Source organism: Aspergillus puulaauensis, chromosome 6, assembly GCF_016861865.1.
Source record: "Aspergillus puulaauensis MK2 DNA, chromosome 6, nearly complete sequence".
Classification (NCBI taxonomy): Eukaryota; Fungi; Ascomycota; class Eurotiomycetes; order Eurotiales; family Aspergillaceae; genus Aspergillus; species Aspergillus puulaauensis.
Window position 1 is genome coordinate 1,619,571 of NC_054862.1, and position 23,158 is coordinate 1,642,728.

General features: G+C 51.0%; 8 protein-coding genes across 8 annotated transcripts; all 8 read left to right on the forward strand.

Annotated features, from left to right (window-relative positions):
- Nucleotides 1–965: 965 nt before the first annotated feature.
- On the forward strand, nt 966–2,090 carry APUU_60614S (uncharacterized protein; the record flags this gene model as incomplete). The annotated part of the gene is made up of 1 exon (XM_041693873.1): nt 966–2,090. One exon carries the CDS (start codon nt 966–968, stop codon nt 2,088–2,090), a length of 1,125 nt encoding a protein of 374 aa, XP_041559760.1.
- A 1,061-nt stretch (nt 2,091–3,151) lies between these two features.
- APUU_60615S (putative chromatin assembly factor 1 subunit A) lies at nt 3,152–5,218 on the forward strand (the record flags this gene model as incomplete). Its single annotated transcript, XM_041693874.1, has 3 exons — nt 3,152–3,850; nt 3,939–5,059; nt 5,119–5,218. The coding sequence occupies 3 exons, from the start codon at nt 3,152–3,154 to the stop codon at nt 5,216–5,218; spliced, it is 1,920 nt and encodes a 639-aa protein (XP_041559761.1).
- A 1,688-nt stretch (nt 5,219–6,906) lies between these two features.
- Nucleotides 6,907–11,922, forward strand: APUU_60616S (uncharacterized protein; the record flags this gene model as incomplete). The annotated part of the gene is made up of 4 exons (XM_041693875.1): nt 6,907–6,958; nt 7,214–8,565; nt 8,617–8,726; nt 8,808–11,922. The coding sequence occupies 4 exons, from the start codon at nt 6,907–6,909 to the stop codon at nt 11,920–11,922; spliced, it is 4,629 nt and encodes a 1,542-aa protein (XP_041559762.1).
- An 858-nt stretch (nt 11,923–12,780) lies between these two features.
- Nucleotides 12,781–13,808, forward strand: APUU_60617S (PP1-complex regulatory subunit GLC8; the record flags this gene model as incomplete). Its single annotated transcript, XM_041693876.1, has 3 exons — nt 12,781–12,817; nt 12,889–13,606; nt 13,694–13,808. 3 exons carry the CDS (start codon nt 12,781–12,783, stop codon nt 13,806–13,808), a joined length of 870 nt encoding a protein of 289 aa, XP_041559763.1.
- A 724-nt stretch (nt 13,809–14,532) lies between these two features.
- sfh5 (CRAL/TRIO domain protein) lies at nt 14,533–15,942 on the forward strand (the record flags this gene model as incomplete). The annotated part of the gene is made up of 2 exons (XM_041693877.1): nt 14,533–15,239; nt 15,300–15,942. 2 exons carry the CDS (start codon nt 14,533–14,535, stop codon nt 15,940–15,942), a joined length of 1,350 nt encoding a protein of 449 aa, XP_041559764.1.
- A 632-nt stretch (nt 15,943–16,574) lies between these two features.
- APUU_60619S (TATA-binding protein-associated factor TAF6) lies at nt 16,575–18,041 on the forward strand (the record flags this gene model as incomplete). The annotated part of the gene is made up of 3 exons (XM_041693878.1): nt 16,575–16,944; nt 17,017–17,435; nt 17,490–18,041. The coding sequence occupies 3 exons, from the start codon at nt 16,575–16,577 to the stop codon at nt 18,039–18,041; spliced, it is 1,341 nt and encodes a 446-aa protein (XP_041559765.1).
- A 1,015-nt stretch (nt 18,042–19,056) lies between these two features.
- APUU_60620S (uncharacterized protein) lies at nt 19,057–19,704 on the forward strand (the record flags this gene model as incomplete). The annotated part of the gene is made up of 2 exons (XM_041693881.1): nt 19,057–19,359; nt 19,429–19,704. 2 exons carry the CDS (start codon nt 19,057–19,059, stop codon nt 19,702–19,704), a joined length of 579 nt encoding a protein of 192 aa, XP_041559766.1.
- A 1,331-nt stretch (nt 19,705–21,035) lies between these two features.
- Nucleotides 21,036–22,599, forward strand: SPE2 (adenosylmethionine decarboxylase SPE2; the record flags this gene model as incomplete). The annotated part of the gene is made up of 2 exons (XM_041693882.1): nt 21,036–21,153; nt 21,206–22,599. The coding sequence occupies 2 exons, from the start codon at nt 21,036–21,038 to the stop codon at nt 22,597–22,599; spliced, it is 1,512 nt and encodes a 503-aa protein (XP_041559767.1).
- Nucleotides 22,600–23,158: the final 559 nt, after the last annotated feature.

The window sequence follows — 23,158 nt, forward strand, 5'->3', positions numbered from 1 at the left end:
GTGCACTGGAGCCACTGCTTGTACGTATTGAGATCTTCAAGCCACGTGTGGAGAGTGGCGCAGCATCTCACTTCTTTTGGCTCCTCCACCCCTTGTCTCGGAAATGATGGAATCCGAAACAGACAAGACGCGATGTGATCAAGAAGACCAGAGTTCCGTGGAGCAAAGCATCATAAACCAGCCACATGACCGGGAGAGACTAAGGAAGTGGTGTCATATGTGGCTGTGCTAGATCTCGTAAAATCAATCCGTGCCCATGACCGGATGTGTATTTAGTCCCGTATCATACGGTACGCAACCATACCCTATCGTTTCTCTCAGCTTCCTTTTCCCTCCCGTTCCTTTTTCTCCGCCATCGCTTCAACTTATCATCCAGCCCAGTCCCCTTCCCCTCTTTCCTCTCTCATTCCCAGCCGTGCCCGCTTTATATACCAGCCTTGAATCCCCTTCTGGCTAATTGGGATTCTGTCTTGCACGAGCTGCAATTGCTGGCTCATCATTTGTTATCGCCTTTTTCTGCTGCGAAAAACCCTCCTCAGGCCCCAAGGTGTGAGCAGCCTGAGCTAGCCGCCGGTGTCGCCTTGCTACGTCTTCCTTTTGGCCTCAGACAGCCAGTCCCTTTCTTCGAGCGAATCGCCTTTGTTGTTCGCTTTGTTTCGAGGAAGGCCCGTCTCCACTAGCTTCGCACGTTGCGCACCCTGCGAGGCATAACCTTCACCTCGCTCCGCCCGCCGGAGTTGCATATCTGGTCCTCGTACGACGCTAGAAGCCGCTCTCCTTCGAACCGTTAACTTGTCCGCCTTTTTTTTGGATTGCGTTGCGAACCATAAATTGGACCTAGAATATTCCTTTGGTTCAATCTCGACCAGTCGCTAAAAAAAAAAAAAGCAAAGAATAACGCTTACCACCCAACAACCCTCTCGATCGGGCCCTACATAGCCGATGTACAACTTTAGACGCCCACAATGACAGACTATCGACTGCCGATTCATCAAGTGCCCCAGCGGAAACCGGTCGCTTCCGCCCATGCCGGGACTCAGTTTCAGGGATACAATAATAATGGGCACCAGCAACCACAGTATCAAGCTCGGCCGCCGCCGCCGCCTCAACAAGCTGCCGCCCACCCTTCAGTCGCTTCGCTTGCGCACAGCCGAAGTCGGACATCCTCCTCAAATGCCTTGCCGTATACAGGACACCAACAGCAGTATCAACAGCAGCATCAACCATATTCTACCGGGCCTTCCCCACAACACAGTATGACTGTACCATACAATCCCATGGCAAGACGCTTGTCAAGTGCGACAACATCCACAGCCTCCACGGGCAACACTCCGGGAATAAATCCCGATATACGGCGGAGCTCGTCCGCGCGGTCAGGCAACTCCCAAAGCAGCTATGTTGCTCTGCTGCGTCGACAGAAGGCGACCGTTTGGTGTGACCGTGCGCAGCCGGAGGATCCTCGATTGCGGCAACAGAAGCTCGTAGATAAGAAACGAGCATACCTTGAAGTCCACGGTGCAGGCGCCGGGCGTGCAAGTACACTTGGAAGCGGGAAAGGCAAGCATGGTTCTAAAGTTACGGATCTCTCCCCCTCTGCACTCGTTGGTGCGACTGTCCCTGTGCGACTCAGTGCCAACGAAGTCGGAGATGCGGACGAAGATGCGCACAGTGAGAGGGACTTCCCATACCGTCGGACTGGGAGCGGACGAAGCTCTCTTGGTAGTGGCCACCGCTACCCCAGTGGCTACCAGCGAAACACGCAGGGCACTATGGGCAGCAACAGCTCCCCGCCGAATGAAAGGACCGATCTGCCGGGTGTGTCTGAGGATCCCGCCATGGATCACGCACAAGAACAGCAAGATACAGCTCCTACAAAGGACGAGACCGCCACAACCCACAGTCGGAACAGTGAGCAAGAAGATAACTTTGGAACAGTTGGGGATATGGCCGCGCCGAGTGCCGCGACTATGGCCGAGCAAAAGGCCAACAAGGCAGCTGAGCTTCGACGCCGGGGTAGTGTGGACGATCGAACGACCTCCATGACCAACGTTCGGCTGTTCGTCGCAAACCCAGATGCGGATAGCGATTAAGGGAGACGAGCATTGAAAGTTTCTATATCCTGTCGTCCATTGGAACTTGACGATGATATTTCCGTCAATACTTGCATTGAGTTTTCAGCATCTTGATATCCCGCGCCCTCTTTCTCTTTCGCTTTGCTTCATCTGTTTTTCACCTCATCATTCTTCTTTCGACCCGGTGTCTAGAAATTTATTCGTGTCAAGACCAAAGCATTTGCATGACGAAAGGAGCTGCGACCAATATGCACCAGCTGAGACTAACTTACACGGGGAGATCACCTACCGTCAGGCTAGTCCTGGCTCTGTCTGGTTTATGAGCGATTGATCAGACGTTGAATGTACCCGCTGTATCGGTATTTATTGCACCGTTAAGGCATTTTATGAGGGAGTACCAATAATAATAATAATATCTTGTACATACATACTCATACCAACATAACAATTTTGAGCCTTGAAAGCCTTATGCTATTTACTTTTCTAAGCAACAAGTCCTGCACTTATCTAAATGTGCGTATCGCATACTGGTGTATTGATACATGTAACTCTCGCCTTTTAGTAAAGGAGCGGTGCTACGACGCCTTGAGATGTCTATATTAAAACTGAATTCTCAACCACATGTGTAATTATAGTTAAATAACTAGGTAAAGTTAACTTAACTAGTTAACTAACTGACTAACTAACTAGTTAACTAACTTAACTAAGTTAACTATTGAGCAACATTGTATTAGATAATATATCACGTGATGGTGCCTACGCGAGGCAGGCGCGTGAGGGCCTCAATTAACGCGTCCGGGCCTCTGCTCGAAGATCGGCCCATGTCCCTTCCGCCCTGGTTGAATTGGAACGCAATTCTAGTCACTCTTTTCGATTGTTGTTTATGGTTGACGTTTAAGTACTCACTATCATTGTCTGATTACATTGCTGTTTAGCTTCAATCTCTTGCTGTTTGTCCGGACAGTCTGTATTCACTCGCGTGAGTGGCTCTCTTCGCGCCCACCTAACCACAACCACAACCTCAAAATAAACCGTTCCCTCCCACACTCTCCCATCTCGAACCAGGAAAAACAAAAACCATGGAAGTGTCCATCTCGATGGACCCCAATTCAGCACCTTCGTCGACATCGGCACCGTTCCCCTCCACACAGACTCAATTATCGCCGAGCCAGAAACGATCTGCTCATGAAACCGATACATCTACACCCACACCCGTCCCTTCAGTGCAAAACAACTCGACCGCGATATACGTCGACGACAAAGAAAACAGAATGGAATCTCTAGATATGAAGGCTGCCGAACACGGCGTGGCCATGGCTCCAGCTGTGACTATGCCGGCTCAAACAACAAGTACCGCGGGGAGTCCGCCGGCGTCAAATAATGATACGGGCCAGACTCAACAACCCCCGTCTGGGAATGGCGGGGCTGGTTCTCCTCCTGCTGCTAAAAAGAGAAAGCTGTCTCCTGCTAGCCGGGATGCTAAACAGCAGGAGAAAGAGGCTAAGGAGCGTCAAAGACTCGAGGAGAAGGCTAGGAAGGATGAGGAGAGAGCGAAAAGGGATGAAGAGAAACGAAAGAGAGATGCTGAGCGGGAAGAGGAGAAATTGAAACGAGAGGAGGAGAAATTGAAGAGAGAGGAGGAGAAGCGAAAGAAGGATGCTGAGAAGGAGGAGGAGCGGAAAAAACGGGAGGAGAAGAAGAAGGCCAAGGATGACGAGAAGGCTGCTAGGGAGGAAGAAAAACGCAAGAAAGACGAGGAGAAGCTGAAGAAGGAGAGGGTAAGTTCTTATACCTCACTTTTTTCCTTCGTTCTCTCTCGTCATGTATTTGGCGAATATTGATTTGGAGTTACTAACGTCTGGACAGGCACAAACCAAGCTGAATTCCTTTTTCGCTAAACCAAAGACATCTGGAGATCAGCCTCTTTCGGCCGTTGGCAGTTCGCCCAAGAAGCCGTCCGGCGATGGAGATTCTGCTGGCTCATCCGAGACGGTTGAAAAAGTGTCCGATTACAAACGAGCGTTTCCGGACTTCTTCCTACATCCACATACCTATATGGCGCCTCAACACAGGTTTGAAAGAGATGCTGAAGCATTAGCTCATTTACGAACAACGGTTGACTCGTCTTTTAACACGGGATCTACTGAACAAATAGCTTTTCGCCCGTCAGAGCTATTTAAGATGATGCCGTACAGAAGACGACGAGGGTGTCAGAAGATGTCAGTCAAAGACATTCTGCTTCAAATGCAGAGCTTAAGCGACCTGCCAGAAACCTCGGAGGCTGCTCGAAAGCTGCAAGACTCCTTGAAGCAAGTGAGGATGAAATCTTTAAAGTTTGGGGAAGACGTTCGCCCGCCTTACCAAGGAACTTACACCAAGCATTTGCCCAAAGAAAAGGGAGCTAAACTAATGCGCAACCCGTTCCGTCGTGAGATACCTGAAGTTAATTACGGCTACGATTCCGAAGCAGAATGGGAGGATGCCGAAGAAGGAGAGGAATTGGACTCTGAGGAAGAAGAGGAGGGCAGTGAAGATGGTGACGAGGACATGGACGGCTTTCTAGACGACGAGGATGATCACCTAGCAAACGGCAAACGGCGTCTACTTGTGGGAGATCTAGAGCCAGTATGCTCCGGCATCAAATGGCAAGATCAGGAATCCGACCCAGATCTGCAGAGCTACAAAATCGAGACGATTTTACCGTCTGTTACATTTCCAATCGACCCGTTCTCAACGTCGTACTGGCAGAAGCCAAAGGTTCCAGAGCCGGGACAGACCAACGGCTTGGGACAACGTTCAACCTTGCATTCATTCATGGGGAACCCAGCAACGCAGAATTCGGGATCCTTGGCGATGCAGGACGGGAATGCGGTGGCTGCCGGCAAGTCCAAGCGGGCGTTTCCAGTGGAACAACTGGCCGAGTTCAAGACCGTTGTTGAGGGAAGCGATCTAACCAAGACGGGCTTGATCGAAATCTTGAAGAAACGGTAAGAAATGTTGCCTGGCCCTAATGATTGGATGCAGCCTACTGATCACTTTTGTCTAGATTCCCGAAAGTGTCCAAAGGCACTCTCAAAGACACTTTAGACTTGGTAGCGACGCGGGTTGGACAAAAGGAAGCGGACAAGAAATGGGTCTGCAAGTAGTCTAGGGCCTGCAACTAGGACAACGGACAACAGACGACGGCTCGAGTTGGCGTGACGGGAAGGATGAATAAATCCTCCACTATCATTATTTTACGACCGATATCACTAGTCATGATTCTGCAACTACGGTATACTGCGGTGCCCTGATGGGAGACTGCAGACCCACCAGATCCGAGATGGTTGTATCGCAGTGAGACTGCATTCCCAGCTACAAATATCGACCAGATGGACACGGCCGCGCAGAGAAATCCAGAAGCGACTCGGTGGTATGTCGTACGTACCTGTCGAGGAGAGGGGCACACAGCGCAGGCCGTGGAGTGTACCCCGCCGGTTGAAGCGATGGATCGATGCGAGAATGGAAGGAATGTGGCGGGGACAAGCGCAAGCTAGGAGCAGATCTGCCCTTACTACATAGAGAAATGGGAGATGGAGAAATCGACATAATGAGACACGTGCAGTAGCCATTAATACAGTTTGATTGATTCCACAGGATGCGCTCGGGAGCGTACAGTAGAACCATGGTAGAAGACTCCGGGAGATCTGGGAGGAATCTTGGAAGCGGCGAATCAAACCTAAAAGCAGACGACTGTTTCGACGGAGGCGATCGTGTTTCAGCGCAAGATTGAGAAGTCGAGTCGAGAAGAGCAGACCAAGCACCCGAAGCGAGTGGGAGAGCAGCAGAGCAGTCCGATTCCAAGTTCTGGATGGGAGATTTTCGTGGGCGAGCAGAGGCGCGAAGGAGGGCGGGCGACAAATCAGAGCGGCGGGGAGGCTTCATGCATGCAGTGCCAACGCATCACTTCTTCATGTTGGACGACTGGCGGGCCACTTCAGCTGCTGCTCGCGCTGCTCGTTGGCGAGCAGTCGACTGAGGGCGACCGGCTGTCAGCTCGAGTGTTCACGAGGAGGCGATTTTATTATCTAAAAGATGAGCCAGCCAGACACTACCGTACCAGACTCTGTATCAGTCCAGCATATGTATGCGTAGACGAAGAGCATTAGCAGCCAGAACAATAATAAGACAGATGCAGGCGGCCGATTCGAGTCACCGCCTGCCAGCTCACTCTCTTGTCGCGCCCCTCGATTTGTTGGCATCCCCATCGGCGAGGGTTCATCTTATTCTCGCGCTCTCGCCCTTCTCGACTGCCTGCCTGTCTGCAAGTCATCCATCCGTTCAGCTCCCGGCTCTGTAGCATCCTTGGAACTTGGAACTGCTGTCGTCCCGCCACTTGTCGCGCTGTGCACTCTCGGAGTTTACCCCGTCCGCTCTGCAACCTGCGTTACTGCGTTGGTAACTGCAGCTTCTATACCGCTGCCAATAAGAACCCTGCGCTGCCTGCCATTTCTTACTTATTCTCCCTGTTTTATCCTCTACTCGTCGCCCTCTCCCTCTCCCTCTCCGTCTCTATCTCCCTCTCCACCTCTACTCCCGCCCCCTCTGTCGCGTTATCATCCTGGAGACCCTCATCGTGCCGACTCTGCCCTCAAGGCTGCCTCCGTCGCCAGACCTGCCGCCTCATGAAATCCGTCCGTCGTCGTCTTCGCCCTCTTTAGAGGAGCCATGCGATAATCAGGAAGTCGCCTCTGCCGCCGCGGCCGCCATCCATCCTCCTCCATTTTCCACCCCCCATTTTGAGCCATCCAAGCCGAGCGGTCCACCACTGGCGACTGCCCATGGCAACAACATCATGTTTGATGCCCAATCTGATGGTCTTTCTTCCCCCCTGGCTTTTGTGAGCAGTGCGTTCCTCTTTTTCTTTTCTCCTTTTCTATTTCTTGTTTAAATCGCCCTTTCCCTTTTTTTTTGGCTTTTGTGTCTCGATTATGAGACTACCTTTCTCCATACCTCCCTCTCCCCTTTCCGGAGATAAGATCGGCGTCTTTGGGCATAAACGCTGTGATTTGCCTGGCGCTCTCAATCAATATTGCACCCCTTCTTGCGAAAACTGACTGCGCATTTAATTTCCTAACAATTTTTGGCTTCTTTATTATCAGACCTGCTCCCTGCCGCTCTTAAGACGACCCGACCATGTGAAGCCGCACCTCCTGGTGCTGACGCGAAGGCCAGCATGTCCCCTATACTGCATTCCCCACATTCGACTTCGAGTCACACTACAGGTGAGTCTGGCGACTCGGACCGCTCCAGTTGGCGGTTCATTTCAACACCCATTTCTTCCGAGGATGAACAACCCTCTATTGTGAAGCCCACTGCCGTGCCGGTGGAAGAGCGCCCCAAGGTTTCCTTCGAGGAGCTGGCCGGTCGTTATCGCCAGAATCAGCACAAGCAGGCGCGCAGGAAGAAACTAGAACAGCGCCTCCATGCGACCAAAGTGTCCATGGGAATATCGGCGCGCCTGATCCGCCTCGGAGCCGCTGTTCAACGCGGCTTGGTTGATAGGCTCAAGCATGACGACAAGGCCAATTTCATCACTCTCTACCACACCATGATTGATCTCCAGGAGCCCTGTTCTTTAGCAGCCCGGCGCTATCTTCACCAGCCGGATCCTTGGGAGGATTGGCCCAGCCCTCGAGACGCTTCTTTGGGCCGCGACCCGGATTTCTTCTCCCAGCTGAGCCCTCAGTCGAGGGCTGATCTTCTTGATATCCTTCAATCAGTCCGCACGGATCCCCAGTTTGTGTTTGAAAAGTTATGCAGCTTGACCCCTAACCAGCTGTCTACTTTGATATCTTCCTCCGTCACCTCCTGGGAGGCCGGTGGGGATCCCTCGTTCCCTCCTACGTCCCGTTCAAGGATTTCCAGTCTAAATTCGAGAACCGGCCCTGTTTCTGGTATTCCATTCAAAGACCGTGTTTTGGCATTCGAGAGGACGGACCCCCTGTCCACCTTGCTGTTTAATGTTTATGCAGCTCCCTTGGACTCGGAGGCCCTGGAGGCACAGCTACGCTTGGATATGTGGTCCTCGGTCTGCGCGAAACTCATCGCCGATGGTGCCAGCAGGTCTTATGCGCTCATCGACCACATCCTGACACTATGGGCCACAGGTAGCGATTGGAAGGCAAAACCCAAGTTTGAGCTTTATCTCATGGATATCCTCCAAACCGGTGCATTCCTTCTGGAGCATGTAGAGCCCCCACCCGGCTATGATATGGACCCGATAGACCCTTTGAGGACGGATGTTGCCGAGGAATACTTTGCGTCCACTGTGGATGCGTTACTTGAACTTTTGGATGATCCAGACGCAGGACTACCCCAGTCAGTCATGCAACTGAGCAAAGCAATCTTGCAGAAGCTCGACCACCAGGACTGCCGCGATCGCTTTTTGGATTTCTTGCTCGTTCAATGGTTTTTCCCCAAGTTCCTTTACGGGGCTCTAACTTATCCTGAGGTCAGTCCTGTCCGCCTTATTCAAATCGCCATCCACTGACCAGGTTCATAGGGCCACGACCTTTTACTTGATTTCTATATCAGGAAAGACGCAAGAGAGAAACTGCTTGGCCAGGTCGGGTTTCAAGCTTATTCGCAGGCACTTGCAATTCTTCGCCCGATGTGCGTATTTGCCCATATTTGTTTGATCCGCCGCTTTACAAGTAAGTGCGGTTTGCTAACATTATCTCACCACATCATTAGGCATCATTATCCCATGGCTCGCCCTCGAGTCAGGGACCATGTTGAGAATATGCTTGACCATATCCACGATCCTACCAGCAGGAACGTTCAAAGTTCAGGTCGCCCCACAGCGCTTCCTAATGGACCGGCCTCCCCTGCAGTGTTTTTGATGCTCTCCAATGCCGATGTTCTTACATTGCTGAATTCGCTTTTCCCCACGCCTACTCCACTGGCGTACAACTCCCAGTCGCCATCCTCTGGTATTTCCCTCTCGCCGCTTGGATCACAGCCAGACAAGCATGTGATGTCAACCACATTCGAGCCAGGCTTCTATCGTGCATCTGTGCCGTTTTCTCCTAGGCCGACGTTCCACACCAAGGGGCTCCTCCCAACGGACGTCCATTTCTTCTCACTGCACGAGAACACTGTGGAGTCTAAAGCTGACAGGATTCGTTTTGAGTTATCTGACCAAGGCGACCATGACGTCCATACCCATTTAGAGACCCCGTCAGCCGAGGAATGGACACTCTTCACTGTTTCCCAAAATGGTATGAGACTAGTCTGGGGCCTGTTTTCAGATGGTCAACCCAACTCTTTGGGGAACTACCCCGCCGAGGAAGGAAACTCCTCCTCCTTAGGAACTGAAGACAACTTTGAGGCGCTGCAGACAGCCATTGTGAAACTGATTCAGGAAAATCCTGCTGGTGACCGCGCTGAATTTGGCCTACAGCTGTGTCGAGGTCAATCCCAAGCAAACTCTCTATCACTTAAGGAACGGTTCAATCGCGCCATGGCATACTGTCACCAGAGCTCCGATTTTATTGGCGCGCATTACTGGTGGAATGCCACTCGGCTGCTCCGCAGGAGTGTCGCTAACACGTCAACCCAGCATGGTGATGATTCTTGGATACTGGAACCAATGCACTCGACCTGTGTCCACTCTCTTCGAACATCTAGCTCTGTCATCGAACGCTGTGAAGCTGATTTTGTTGCTCTTGACCGCCATACACAACGGCTTCATAAGAAGGTGAAGGAGATGATGAAGGCCATGGCGAGGCTTCGAAACAAAATGTGGTTTATGACTGATGTGAGAAACTCCAGACGCTACGAGGAAGCTAGACATGTCGCACTCGCGCTTAAGACTATGCCCTACGCTCACAAGTACGCACAACCCGAACCTCGGTTTCGTGGTAGCGCCAGATCTTTTGGCGGAGCGTTCCTCCAGAAGCCTGAGCTGCAAATTATGAACGTCATGAAGGCTCCTAGCAATCAAGCAGGGCCGACCAAGCTCGCTGATGAACAGGTTGATTTGATTCGGAAATGGCTGGCCCATAACAACATCGACAATTTCTGCAAAGGTGAAGAACGGATTCACCGTTTCTGTTACGAGGTTGGAACCAGCATCAACCGCTTGGTTGGGGAAACGATGGCAGAAACACCAGTACTATGGGCCAGTGAATTATTCCACAAAGAACGAGCCAAGTACGAAGGGTCCAGTAACCGAGGCTTCCTCGGCCTTGCTTCCAGTCTACGGTCGTTTGGCGCGGCTAGCGATGATTCTCCTCACTCTACACCCTCTCTTGCCAGCACAATTTTACGTCCGCAGGAATCATCGAGGGTCTCCCAGGAGCCTCCTAGACTGAATCTGAAGCCTTCCTTCCAAAGTTTAGATTCCGATAGATGGAGAGCCCCAGGCGCCGGTACTGATACCTCTTCCATCCTCGGCGATAGGGCTCCATCGACCACCACTGGAGACTCGTGCAGCACGTTCTGGTCGGCTCCCCCTCCACATACCCAATACGCGCCGAGTGCATCTAGCTTCTATTCTCGACCTCCGTCCATGCTCAGTGACACTGGTATTCAACCACCAAAACGCACTGATCAAAAGTCGCATGGGAAAGCAGCATTCCTGGATAACATTCGGCACACATTGACAAGCTTACTGTTGAGCGATCTTGGCTCACCGGTATGGAGTTGTGGCACCGAAACAGATGCTTGGTTTGGCAGTGTACTAGACCAAAAGAGAATCCAGGCGAAGATGAGGAAACGATCTCGCATCCAACGTTTCTACTCGGAGTGTGATGAACGAGCGGTTCGCCAATCAATCCATCGCGTTCCATCCTCCCGAAGAAGCAGGTCACTTGATCCTCTCAATCGGGAGTCTTCAGGAGTTTCCTCCGAGGCTACTAATAACACAGTTGGCTTGGAAGTTTCAGCGCCATTCTCTTATAGCACGGTATTTCGACGTCTCCTGGACGTATTTTCCCGTCACGGTAACCCGTTTGTCAAGCTCGATGCACTTCGAGATCTCCGAAGCTTGGTAATCGCGTCAATAACTACTGCCAACGATGACCAATCATCGTCTCCCTATGTCCCCAATTCCACCCCTCGTCAAAGACGTACGTCTGCCATTCATAGGAAGCGCGATGCGCGATGCAGTTTCTCCGAGCCCCATGGGCGTCACCGACCTGAAAAAGACCCGCTACACACGCCGACGTCACCTCCTGTCGAGTCGGTGATCTTCGATTCTCGACCATCCGACTATTCTATACCCAGCGAGAAGCAGATCGTCGAGGCTCTTCGGGAAATTATCCTCGATATGAAGCCAAAGACTCTCTTCCGCGATCTCCAGTTTATATCGGCTTTTGTTCCTAGTGATACCCTGAACAAGACAGACAGCGGTACTTCATTCCTGCAATTTGGACTGGCTGCTCTCAGCTTGAAAGATGAAGTATGTAACAGTATGGTGGAGATTGCAGACGAGATCGTCTCCCAAGAACTCACCCGTCGGCATCCTCCCCATATGTACGATATGCATCCTCGCGTGGGTGATCCAATGAAAGAAGCAGCCAACATGTGGATCATCACAGCGAAGGAGGGGCATTCTGTTGCTCAACGCGAACTGGCGATTCTATACCTCACTCACCCTGAACTCGTCCCACGAGTGACCTTCCCCCTTACTTTACTAAGAGATACCTTCAAGGCGGAGATGATGTACCGCCGCGACAAGGACTCCAAATCAGACCCCCATACTATGTGCCTGGCGCTGCACTGGATGCAGCTCTCAGCCAATGGGGGAGATGAGCTCGCACGGAACCGGCTTCGTGAGCGCGAGGAGTTTGAGTCTATTGCTTAATATTCTCTACTTTCTTTTTACTTTCTTTTCCTTTATTTTATTGATACCATCTTGGAGCGGTTGGATGACTTATCTGTTATTCCATATTCCACGTCACTAATTTCGGAGCAGTGGTTTTCTTTCTATCTTCTAGTTGTATGTTTGGGCTGTGTATCGTTCTCGACTTGTAGCTGTACTGGGAATTTCTCTCTCGGCGGAGTGCGGGTTATTTGATTGATATATTACAGCATACAAGGCCCGGCTTATGGGTGGCACTTTGAACTTATACCATCGGAGTACCCTTTGATTACGCAAGATTAAGATCTTTTGGAGTTGCACTGGAGACGACTTAACATTTAATCCAGAACACTTTGTTTATTTTTGTGCCCTAAAGTTGTAACTTATGCCTAGTTAACTAACTAAATAAACAGCTTACCTAATACATCTACGACGTCATTCTGGTAACCCCACGTGCCAAATCAGACGAGCCTAACATGTGGTCTTGGCACTGCTTTTCCCTCTTCATCTTTCCATTCCAAGGACGCTGTATCTGGCGGTCACGCGTTTTCGAGGCTGAGACAATATCCCAAGTTCTTTCAAATCATCTGGTCATCCGCGGGACCTGTGACTACAGTACCTAGTTGCCACTGTCAGGAGGGTTAGTGTGTGAGACCTGATCTCAGCTCTGCGGTTAGACCTTCAGCTGACTTGAGTCGATATGTATAACTAGGTCGTCGCGCGCTTTCGAGACTTGCTTCTAGATTGTTTACCTGAGTTGTCGTTTTCCCTTTTGTTTGATCACGACGCCCGCGAAGAGAACAAGGATTACACAAGAGAGTGCTTCAACGACTCGACTGCCAATCCACACTTCAACCCAAAATGGCGCAGAACACCGAAATTCCAAAGAGACCCAAGGGTGAGTCGGTCGAGATCAAGATCTTTTAACATTTGGATCCGATCTAAAAGTGCATGACTTGCCCCATCTAGGTATTCTAAAGAACTCTAGTTCTCAAAACCGCCTCCATGTTTCGCACGACGACGTTCACGTCCACGTCCATCATAGCCCATCCCCACCTGCCGACACCAAGGAACTCACCTTGCAAAATACGCTCCAAAATGCCGGTCGTCGCCCGTCTGCCTCTTCCCGGCGCACGTCTCTCGCCAGCTCCCACGGTCACCATGACGACGCCTCACCCCGCCTTAAGTGGGATGAGGCCAACCTGTACCTGGCGGAACAGGAAAAAACGGCGAAGATGAAAATTGACGAGCCCAAGACCCCGTATGCGCCGCACTATGACCCCGCCGAGGACGAGGAGGAGATGAGACTTGCAGAGGCGCAGGAGAGCCTGATCAATGCGCAGGGCGTTGTCGTGGACGAGCTAGATAAGGATAAGAAGCCGCCGTCGTCTTCCTCTACTTCCAAGAAGTTCTCTGAGGATGACATTCCCGAGCTAGAACTGGGCGATCCCGAAGAGGAGCTCACGCATGGGACACATCTTGATGCTGACGATCGGATTACACGTGCGCGCAGTTTGAGCAATGAGTCCCATCGCAGCGATAAGCATGTCGTCGTTGGCGCGAACGATTCCGGCGAGACGAATGGTGATGAGCTCTTGACACCTGAGCAGGCGAAGGAGAAACATGCGCAGTTCGAAAAGCAGCGGAGGAAGCATTATGAAATGCGGAATATCAAGGAACTCCTGGCGTGCGTGCCCAACCATCCTTTCCCGTTTTCCATCCCCACCTTCTGCCACGTGAGGCGTTGGGTATTAATGCTAACCGGTTGTGATAGACACCCCGAGGAGTTGGATGAAATGGACGAAGACGAAGACGATGAAGACACCAACTCTGGCGTTCCACCTCCCATGCCGCAAATTCCGCAGCAGTTTGTGAATGGCGGCAAGTGAAGTGCTGTCAGTACTGACAATTACGGCTAATTTTTTTTTTTTTGCCCTTTTCCTATTGTATATTCCCCAGCGCTTTTGAGACATGGACAGCCAGGAGCCAGGAGACGAATGACTAATGTGTCTCCTTCTCTTTTTTTCTTTTTTTTTCCAGCATACTGTGTTATTTACGTCGGCTTGGCTTGGTTTTATTTCTGTTTTCTGATAGATCTTCGCGGTATATCAAAGATGAGTTATCAACTGAATATGTATCTCAAATACCCACCCAAAGGACGCGAGGAATAGCCACTGGGGTAACGGGGTAACGGGTTGTTTAAGACGCTATATATAGCCGTTGCAGCCTAACTATAGAATGACAGCTTGGCAAGCACGCTCAGGAGGAACAGACTTGGAAACAAATTCGCGAATCAATGGATCGTACGACCGAATTAAAGCCCACTGGCCATGATTTACGAAGCTGAGCTAAAACTGATGGTCCTGCACGACCTTGGGTATAGTAATTCCAATTAACAACGCCGAATCCCGCCTGTTCTGGGCCCTGCGCCAGGCGGGTTAGTTGTGTTTTGGTTTGTTCTTTTCTTCTCCAAGGCTGCTCCTGCATCTTCATTTCTTTTTTCTCCCACGCATCTCTCTTCTGCTCTCCCCATCACAATTGTATCTTCTTACAGTCCATTCCTGTTAGACACAGTATTCTCTTCTTCCGTCTCTCTTAATTGATTTTCCGATCATGGCCGACCAGGAAAAAAAGGACCAGCCTCAGGCCGCCGCCCCTCAGACTCAGGAGCCCGACACCACCAAGTCCGAGCAGCCTACCGCTACTGAGTCTGCGCCTGCACCGGAGCCTGCCACTGAGCCCGCCGCTGCTACAACTGCTCCTGCAACTGAAGCTGCTCCCACTGCCCCTGAACCCTCTGCCGCCCCGGCTGCCGCTGAAACACCTGCTGCGACAAGCACGGCACCAGCTCAGCCCACAGCCCCAGAGGCCGCTAAGTCCGAAGCCCAGCCCGAGGCAGCCGGCGAGGAAGAGAAGAAGAATGAGCCTTCCAAGCCAGAGTACTTCACCAAGACCCCTACTCTCGAGCAGCTGTTTGACCGCCTCCCCGGTATCTTGACCAAGACCGGCCACCAGGAGATGTGGGGGGTGCCCCTGAAGCACGACGCTACTGATATCCCCACCATCAATGTGCTCATTAAGTTCCTGCGTGCCAATGAGGGTAACCTCAAGCTGGCTGAGGAGCAGCTGACCAGGGCCTTGCAATGGCGCAAGGAAAATGACCCTCTTGCCTTGGTTAAGAGTACCTATGATGCTGCGAAGTTCGGCGGGTTGGGTTACCTCACTACGTATGAGCGCGAGGGGAAGGGTGATTTGATTGTTACCTGGAATATCTACGGCGCTGTGAAGAAGATCGATGATACCTTTGGGAATATCACTGAGTATGGCCTCTTCTCTTTCATTTTCGGTTATACTTTCCTTGGCTGACAGATAATGTGCAGATTCATCAATTGGCGCGCCGCCCTCATGGAGCTTGCTGTCCAGGAACTGAAGCTAGACCAGGCCACTTCGGTGATCGACTACAACGGCGAGGATCCCTACCAGATGATCCAGGTCCACGACTACCTGAACGTTAGTTTCCTCCGCCTGAACCCGACCATCAAGGCTGCGACCAAGAAGACCATTGAAGTTTTCAGCACCGCGTACCCGGAGTTGCTGCGTGAGAAGTACTTCGTCAATGTCCCCACCATCATGGGCTGGGTGTTTGCGCTCGTTAAGCTGTTCGTTGATGAGAACACCACCCGCAAGTTCCATCCTATTTCCAACGGCGGCAACCTCGCTAAGGAGTTCCCTGGCTTGACTGAGAAGTTCCCTAAGGTTTATGGTGGTGGTGGTGCAGATTTGGAAGGTTCTGCACGAACTGTTGCTCTTAAGAAGGAGGACAAGAAGGAAGAGAAGAAGGAAGAGAAGAAGGAAGAGAAGAAGGAAGAGAAGAAGGAAGAGAAGAAGGAAGAGAAGAAGGAAGAGAAGAAGGAAGAGAAGAAGGAAGAGAAGAAGGAAGAGAAGAAGGAAGAGAAGAAGGAAGAGAAGAAGGAAGAGAAGAAGGAAGAGAAGAAGGAAGAGAAGAAAGAAGAGCAGAAGTGATCGCTCATTCCGGGGTTTTCGCTGCGGATGTGGTTGGGAAGACTAATGGACTTGTGTTTTCTGTTTCTTATGATACCTCTTAGAATTGTTCTTGCAGGCCAGCGAGGCGTATCATTGTCCAAGACTGTTTTATTGGACTCTACACAGCCTTTCTTGTATAGTTAATTAATTCAACGCCACTCTTTCAAATTTAGCAGATACCACTGTATGAGGCTGCTAGATCAGATTACTGGATTTTTCGGATTCTCTGTTCCTTAGCCAACAGTAAATTCCTGGTTATACTAATTCACGATATATTATATAGAAAGTGTTATCAGTGTGAAGAGCTGTGGTTGGACCATACAGTGTAACTATAGATACCAGTGCTGAACTCTACACCGCCTTGGGTCCATCTCAGATTCCAATCGCGGATTCACTTCAAGCTTCCTGCAACCAAGCCCGGCTTCACCAATCCCAATTACCTGTTGCCCGCGCTCATCCAGAATGCCGCTTGCCCTTCGCGGTTGGACTCATCCCCCAATCTGATCGACTGAGTTCACCTTTGGTCCAGCAACAGCAGTTTCAACACCCAACACCTCACTTTACCATCACCTAACACATACCGACCTACACCCAGCAAACCAACCACCAGAATGTCCGTCTGGAACCCAGACAACATCCGCGATGTTGCCGAATCAGTCGGTATTGTCAACCTCAACAACGATGTAACCGACACCCTCGCCCGGGACGTTGAATACCGCATCGCGCAGGTTCTCGAAGAAGCACTGAAGTTTATGCGCCACAGCCGACGCACGCTCCTCACGACACAGGATATCGCGCTCGCATTGCGTGTGTTAGACGTCGAGCCGCTGTACGGGTATGAGTCGACGCGACCGCTGAAGTTCGGCGAGGCGTCGCTGGGACCAGGCCAGCCGCTTTTCTATGTGGAGGATGAGGAGGTGGATTTTGAGAAGTTGATTAACGCGCCCCTGCCTAGGGTGCCGAGAGAGATCAATTTCACCGGTTAGTTTTCTCATTTCCGTTTTTGTTGATTCCGGGGAAGGTGGATGGTGGCTGATTTATTCCTGTTGTTAGCACATTGGCTTGCCGTTGAAGGCGTACAACCGTCTATACCACAAAACCCGACCGCGGCCGATTCGCGCAACCTTGAGTTGATGTCCAAGGGACCGAATGCGAATGCGACGCTGGCGGCTATGAGCGGGAACGGGAATGTTGCTGTTAAGCCTTTGGTTAAGCATGTTCTGTCTAAGGAGTTGCAGCTTTACTTTGAAAAGGTCTGCAATGCGTTTTTGGACGAGTCGAGCGAGAAGTATCGGACTTCGGGATATGCGAGCTTGCGCGAGGATCCCGGACTTCATCAGCTCGTGCCATATTTCGTGCAGTTCATCTCGGAGAAGGTTACCCATGGCTTGAAGGATATCTTTGTGTTGACACAGGTGATGCACATGGCGGAGGCTTTGGTGCAGAATAAGTCTCTATACGTGGATCCATATGTATGCTGCTGCTCTTCCCTCTCTTTTCTTTTTGCAGACTAACCGACTACGCAGATCGCATCTCTCGTCCCCCCGATCCTCACCTGCTTAATAGGCCGCCAGCTCGGCGGCAACGCAGAACTCTCCGAGCAATTCGCCCTCCGCGACCTTTCCGCCTCCCTCCTCGGCCTCATCGCAACCAAATACTCTCACTCCTCACACACCCTAAAATCCCGCCTCGCACGCTCCTGTGTAAAAACCCTCCTCGACCCCTCCAAACCCTTCGGCGCCCACTACGGCGCCATAATCGGCCTGCAAGCTGTCGGCGGGTCCGAAGCCGTCCGTGTCCTTATCCTACCTAACCTCTTCACCTACGGAGAGCTTCTCAAAGACGGGGTCGCAGAGGATAGCCCCCGGCGTCCGGAGGCGGAGAAGGTCCTTGTTGTTTTGCTCAGTGTTCTTGCCTCGTTGCGTGACGGGCATGCGGCGCTGACCAATGGGCATGGTGCGGGGATGGTGACAGATGAGTTAAAGGAGAGACTAGATAAGAAACTGGGTGGGTTTTTGGCGGATAAGGTTGCGGATTTGGGCGACGGGCAGCTTGTTCATGCTATTTTGGTGGGTTAGGGTAGTTAAAGTCAAAGGAGTTAACTAGGATGGTATTTGTTATGATACCTTAACTTATTCAATACTAATGCTTTTATGAGTCTTCTGTTTCCGTGCTTCTTGTGTTCAATGGTGTAGCCGGCCTATATAAAGGTTTGAGGTGTAGGAATGTTGAATATATATAGAATTTACTTGAAGTTGATATTTGCGCCTAAATCTACAGCACGTGGCAACCGCGTTTTGATATATAATCGCTAAATCAAAATAGAGTAAGAATAAGCGCCCGAAATATATTCTCTATGTATTCAGGAGATACACACCAATACTTTGGTAGTTTTTTGCCTCGCAACTTATATCATATGTATATATCATATGTATACATTATATGGGTTATTGAGCGGGAGACTGACTGCAGATCAGTCCGGTACGAGATTGGGTGTCCCCACTGGCGTCCAGCTCCCCATGGGCGAACTAATAATCTGGATCATTCCTATTTAACTGAAGATTAACTACAATGCAAAGAATCTAGAAACCATGGAAGGTGTCCCCACTACCCCGACATTTGTTCAGTGGGGAACACTATGCGGTATGTTTATATAAACCTAGCCAGGACGGATGCTCTCTGCCAACTACTGTGGCTCTGGACAAACATGCTCTACCAAAGTATTGCAACATGCTTATTAGCACTGTCTGCATCTGCCACGTCTGTGCTTCTATCTCACCATGGAGGCAGCGGACCATTCCCAGCAGTACGTGAATTCCTCTATACCTACCTGTACTTTCTCTTCCAGGCAGTAAAACTAAGCCGAGTGGATAGACCTGGTTCACAGATCCAACTCTCCCAAGACACACAATCTACAGCCCCTCACCACCATTACCAGACACACTCACTCTCCCGGTGCTCGTTTTCGCCGAAGGCGGCTGCGAGAACAATGGGACCAAATTCGAGCCGTTCCTTACGAACATCGCCTCGCACGGATTCATCGTCCTAGCTCTCGGGCCACCTAATGGCACAGGGAAGATATTCCAAGATGCAATGGACGAAGCCGTATCGTGGATCCAACGCCGGGCTGGCAAGCAAGGGAGGTATGAGAACGTCGACGGCTCTAGGATTGCCGCCGCAGGTCAGAGCTGCGGGGGGTTATTGGCTTACACGCAGCGCAGTAACGACGCGGTTGGGTTTTTGGGAATCTTCAACTCTGGATTGTTGGGGAATACAACTAATGCACAGGAGAATCTGCCCGACGGAATGATTATCGAGGAGCCGGAGGTTATAAAGGAGGTTAAGAAGCCTGTTTTCTATTATATTGGCGGTCAGGGTGATGTTGCGTACCCCGCTGTAAGTGGGCTTGTCGACTTTGAAACATGGAACTGTTACTCGCGGATAGTACTGACGGATTTTGATCAGGCCATAGCAGACTACGGAAATTTGACTGGTGCGCCGAAGTGGATTGGGAACTACCCTGTCGGACACTCTGGGACGTATAGGGAACCTGATGGCGGGGAGTTTGGGGTGGCTGCTGTGAAGTGGTTAGAGTGGGTGCTCAAGGGAGACAAAGCGGCTTCGAAATTCTTCGCTAGGGGTGGTGCTGAGAGGGCCGGATGGGTTTGCACCGGCAGCAGGGGACTTGAGAAGATGGACCTGTATCTCGAGAGTTGGAAACAAGTTCATAATGAAGGCTGATCCGGGGTCGAGAGAGGGGAGACGGGAGACCAGACGGCTACGTCATTGTTCCTGAGAGTTTAGCACCGCCTGCTATTTATGGCATGACCTTGTGTGAAAGTATCAGTATCAAACCGGTTAGTACCAAAGTTACCGGAGCGTTACAGTATCATACCTGCCCAAGAGCTTCCAGAATCCAGACTCGGGGTCCAGACTGGGGTGCAGGCGTGCGCTTTTCCTTCAAGACGCAGCCTGCATTCTCTTCCCAGTCAGTGGTCACTTTTACTCAACTCTCCGGAATCGTCCGCCTAATTTTCCATTCTCATTGGGATCTGCTCCTGTTCGGCTACTTGATCTGAGACTCAAGCGTCGGAATTCCTCAAACAGCGCCCAACCGGAGTTTGTATATTACTAGTAGTACAGTTCAGTTCGCTTGGCCCTAGGTATTTATTACGGTCGCTGGCAGCTTTTGTGGGCCCCAGAAAATGAAGGAAAAGACTTCACAACTCAACGCCAACAATCTCCTCGCTCTAATCTGCGCACCCCACGCCAGTCTGCTCTTTTTTCCCTCAAATATTCACGTCTCTCGTCGTTTGTCTTGACTTGAGATTGGCTTGACCTGATTTTTCGTCTCCTTTTTGCTCCTGTCTAGTCGAGAGTTGCAAATATCCAGCAGATGTCAACAGCTGTGGCGTCTCGCTCGATCGTGCTCATCTAAGCCCGAATTCTTTCTGCCTTCCATGAGCTCAAAGGACCTACTACGATTCCTGTCTAAGCCTGCGAAGTCAGTAACTGCCATTGAATCCCCATGTTTCTGCTTTGCTTTTCTTCATCGGCTTTTGGCTTGCCCGTTCCTGCCTTCTTTATAGAGCACGCGACTAACTCGCCTTCCTAGGCCCAGATAACACCCCTCCAACGACGTATTTTCACTTTTTCTATCTCCTTTTCAATTTTTGAAGCAGATATCCTCGTCTGCTAGACCCGATACTTTCACCGGTATCGGTATCTTCAGCACGAGGCTTTACAGATAGCCACAATTCCTTTTTCCCGAGGTTTCTTCCTCCTCTCGCTCTCTTTCCGCCCTCCCTAGCACCCCCATCGGGTTCTTTGAGACTTTCCCTACTCGGCTGAGTGCCACTATTGCTCTCGATCTTTCAGGGCCTTCTCTTCACAGGCGAACATCCCCCCCCTTGTTCGTCTGGGTCGCAGATAGTGCTTCTAGGCTTCCTTGTCTACGATTCACAAGCCAAATCGAGTGCGACGTCAATTGCAATATAAACTACCCGTTGACTGAACCAATTCGATAAAAGGAAAAAAAGAAAAAAAAAAAGAAGGCATCTGCCACTAAAGAGATGGTCAACGTTATCCCTCAGCACTATACGCAGTCGCCGTCTTCGTTCACCGCGACTCCGTCTTTGACAATCAATCATGAGGCAACCCAGGATCTTGACTCCACCAATGCCTTTGAGGGTATGTTTGTCCACTTTTATATGTGTTGATGAACGACTAACTGGGTGTGTAGGCCCTGAGAAGCTCTTGGAGGTCTGGTTTGCCGCTTCCCCAAAGGATTTAGGCTCCTCGAACACTCTCGGTTTGAAGGCGGTTTCGGAGGAGATTTGGAAGGAGATGCTGGACATTGTCAATTGCCAGGTGCTGTCCATCGTCTCGTCCGAGGATGTGGATGCCTATCTCCTGTCGGAGTCCAGCATGTTCGTCTGGCCGCATAAGTTGATCCTGAAGACTTGCGGCACCACCACTCTGTTGTCAGGACTGCCCCGCATTCTCGAAATTGCGGCTATGCACGGTGGATTCCCCAAGTCTACTGCTCCTCCGTCCCGTGGAATCACCGTTGCGGCAGCTCCGTACCGCGTCTTCTACAGCCGCAAGAACTTTCTCTTCCCCGACCGTCAGCGTGGGCCTCACCGCAGCTGGAGAGATGAAGTTCGCTCCATGGACAAGCTTTTCTTGAACGGCAGCGCCTACATGATCGGCAAAATGAACGGCGAGCACTGGTATCTGTACCTCACTGAGCCCAACACTCTGCTCACTCCCCCTGCCACTCCGACGGCGGATTCGGACGATGAAGAAACCGAGACCAAGTTCATTCAGCTTCCCGATCGGTCTGACTTGGGCGTCGGTGCCGAGGACGGGGCTTCAGACGAGACTCTTGAGGTTTTGATGACAGACTTGGAGGAGGGAAACGCTAAGCAGTTCTACCTGGACCATGCTACTGGTGTTGCCGAGAAACGGTACTGCAACTTTGATTCCCACAAGGAAGACCACGTGGACGTGTTCAGCAATGGATCCGACATTGAAGTGGACGATGTTTCATCCACCCAGGGTAGCGGGATCTTGCCTGCAGAACTCACCACTGAGGGCCACGCTCTTGGCACCGTAGTCTCCGAGTCCTGCGGATTATCGGACGTTTACCCGAAGGACAAGTTCCCTGAGTCGCGCATTGATGCCTATCTTTTCACCCCATGCGGGTTCTCTGCCAACGGCGTGATTCCTGCACCTGACGGTGGCACCAAGGGCACCCACTACTTTACTGTCCATGTGACACCTGAGCCTCACTGCTCGTATGCGTCTTTTGAGACCAACGTGCCGCACTCGCAGAATGGCCAGACTACTGCAGGAATCATCCAGCAAGTTGTGAACATATTCAAGCCTGGTCGGTTCACTGTGACGGTCTTTGAAGCGAAACCCGGAGTGGAAGGCGACTGGGACAACAATAAGGAGGCCCGATATATCGAACGACAGGCAGCCCGTCGAATGCCCAAGGGCGAAAATGTGGAGGGATACAAGCGAGTCGATCGCATTGTGCATGACCTTAACGGATATGACTTGGTGTTCCGTTACTATGAACGCCTCGATTGGAAGGGGGGGGCCCCTCGACTCGGCGAAGAGCACGTCTAGGTTACTGCTTCTGATGCTGGATTTCCGACCGCTATCGAATTTTGGCATTGCGAAATTGTTAATTAGTAAAACAGTTGATTTTTGTTAAGTGTTAGTGTCATGTTTCGTTTGCGATAATCTTTCGTTGAGCCAGCGATGTATGGTTAAGTTAGTTTCGCTCCTTACGCAGTGATTTTATCGGCGATAATCAATTTCGGGCATTTTCAATCTCAATCAAACACTAGCAATGAGGTTAATTTAACCTTGACATGAATCAAGTAGATCTATTGAGAGGCTCGGTTATGTTCGCAAATCGTGCCTTGGCTGGAACACACCAGGTACCATATTGGCATATAGGCTGGGATTATGTATTAAATATCGGACCGGAACATCTTGGTTCCACTTGAATGCGATCATCCAAGCTGCATCGCGAGCTCCAGATATCAAGCAACACACGCCCCTTTCAGGCCATACTCCATCTAATCTCGCCTTCCATATCCATTTGATCATTCATTATTTCGACTTTCCGCAGTGAATAATTTCTCACCTCATACTCACTCCCACCTCGCCGCCGTTCTAA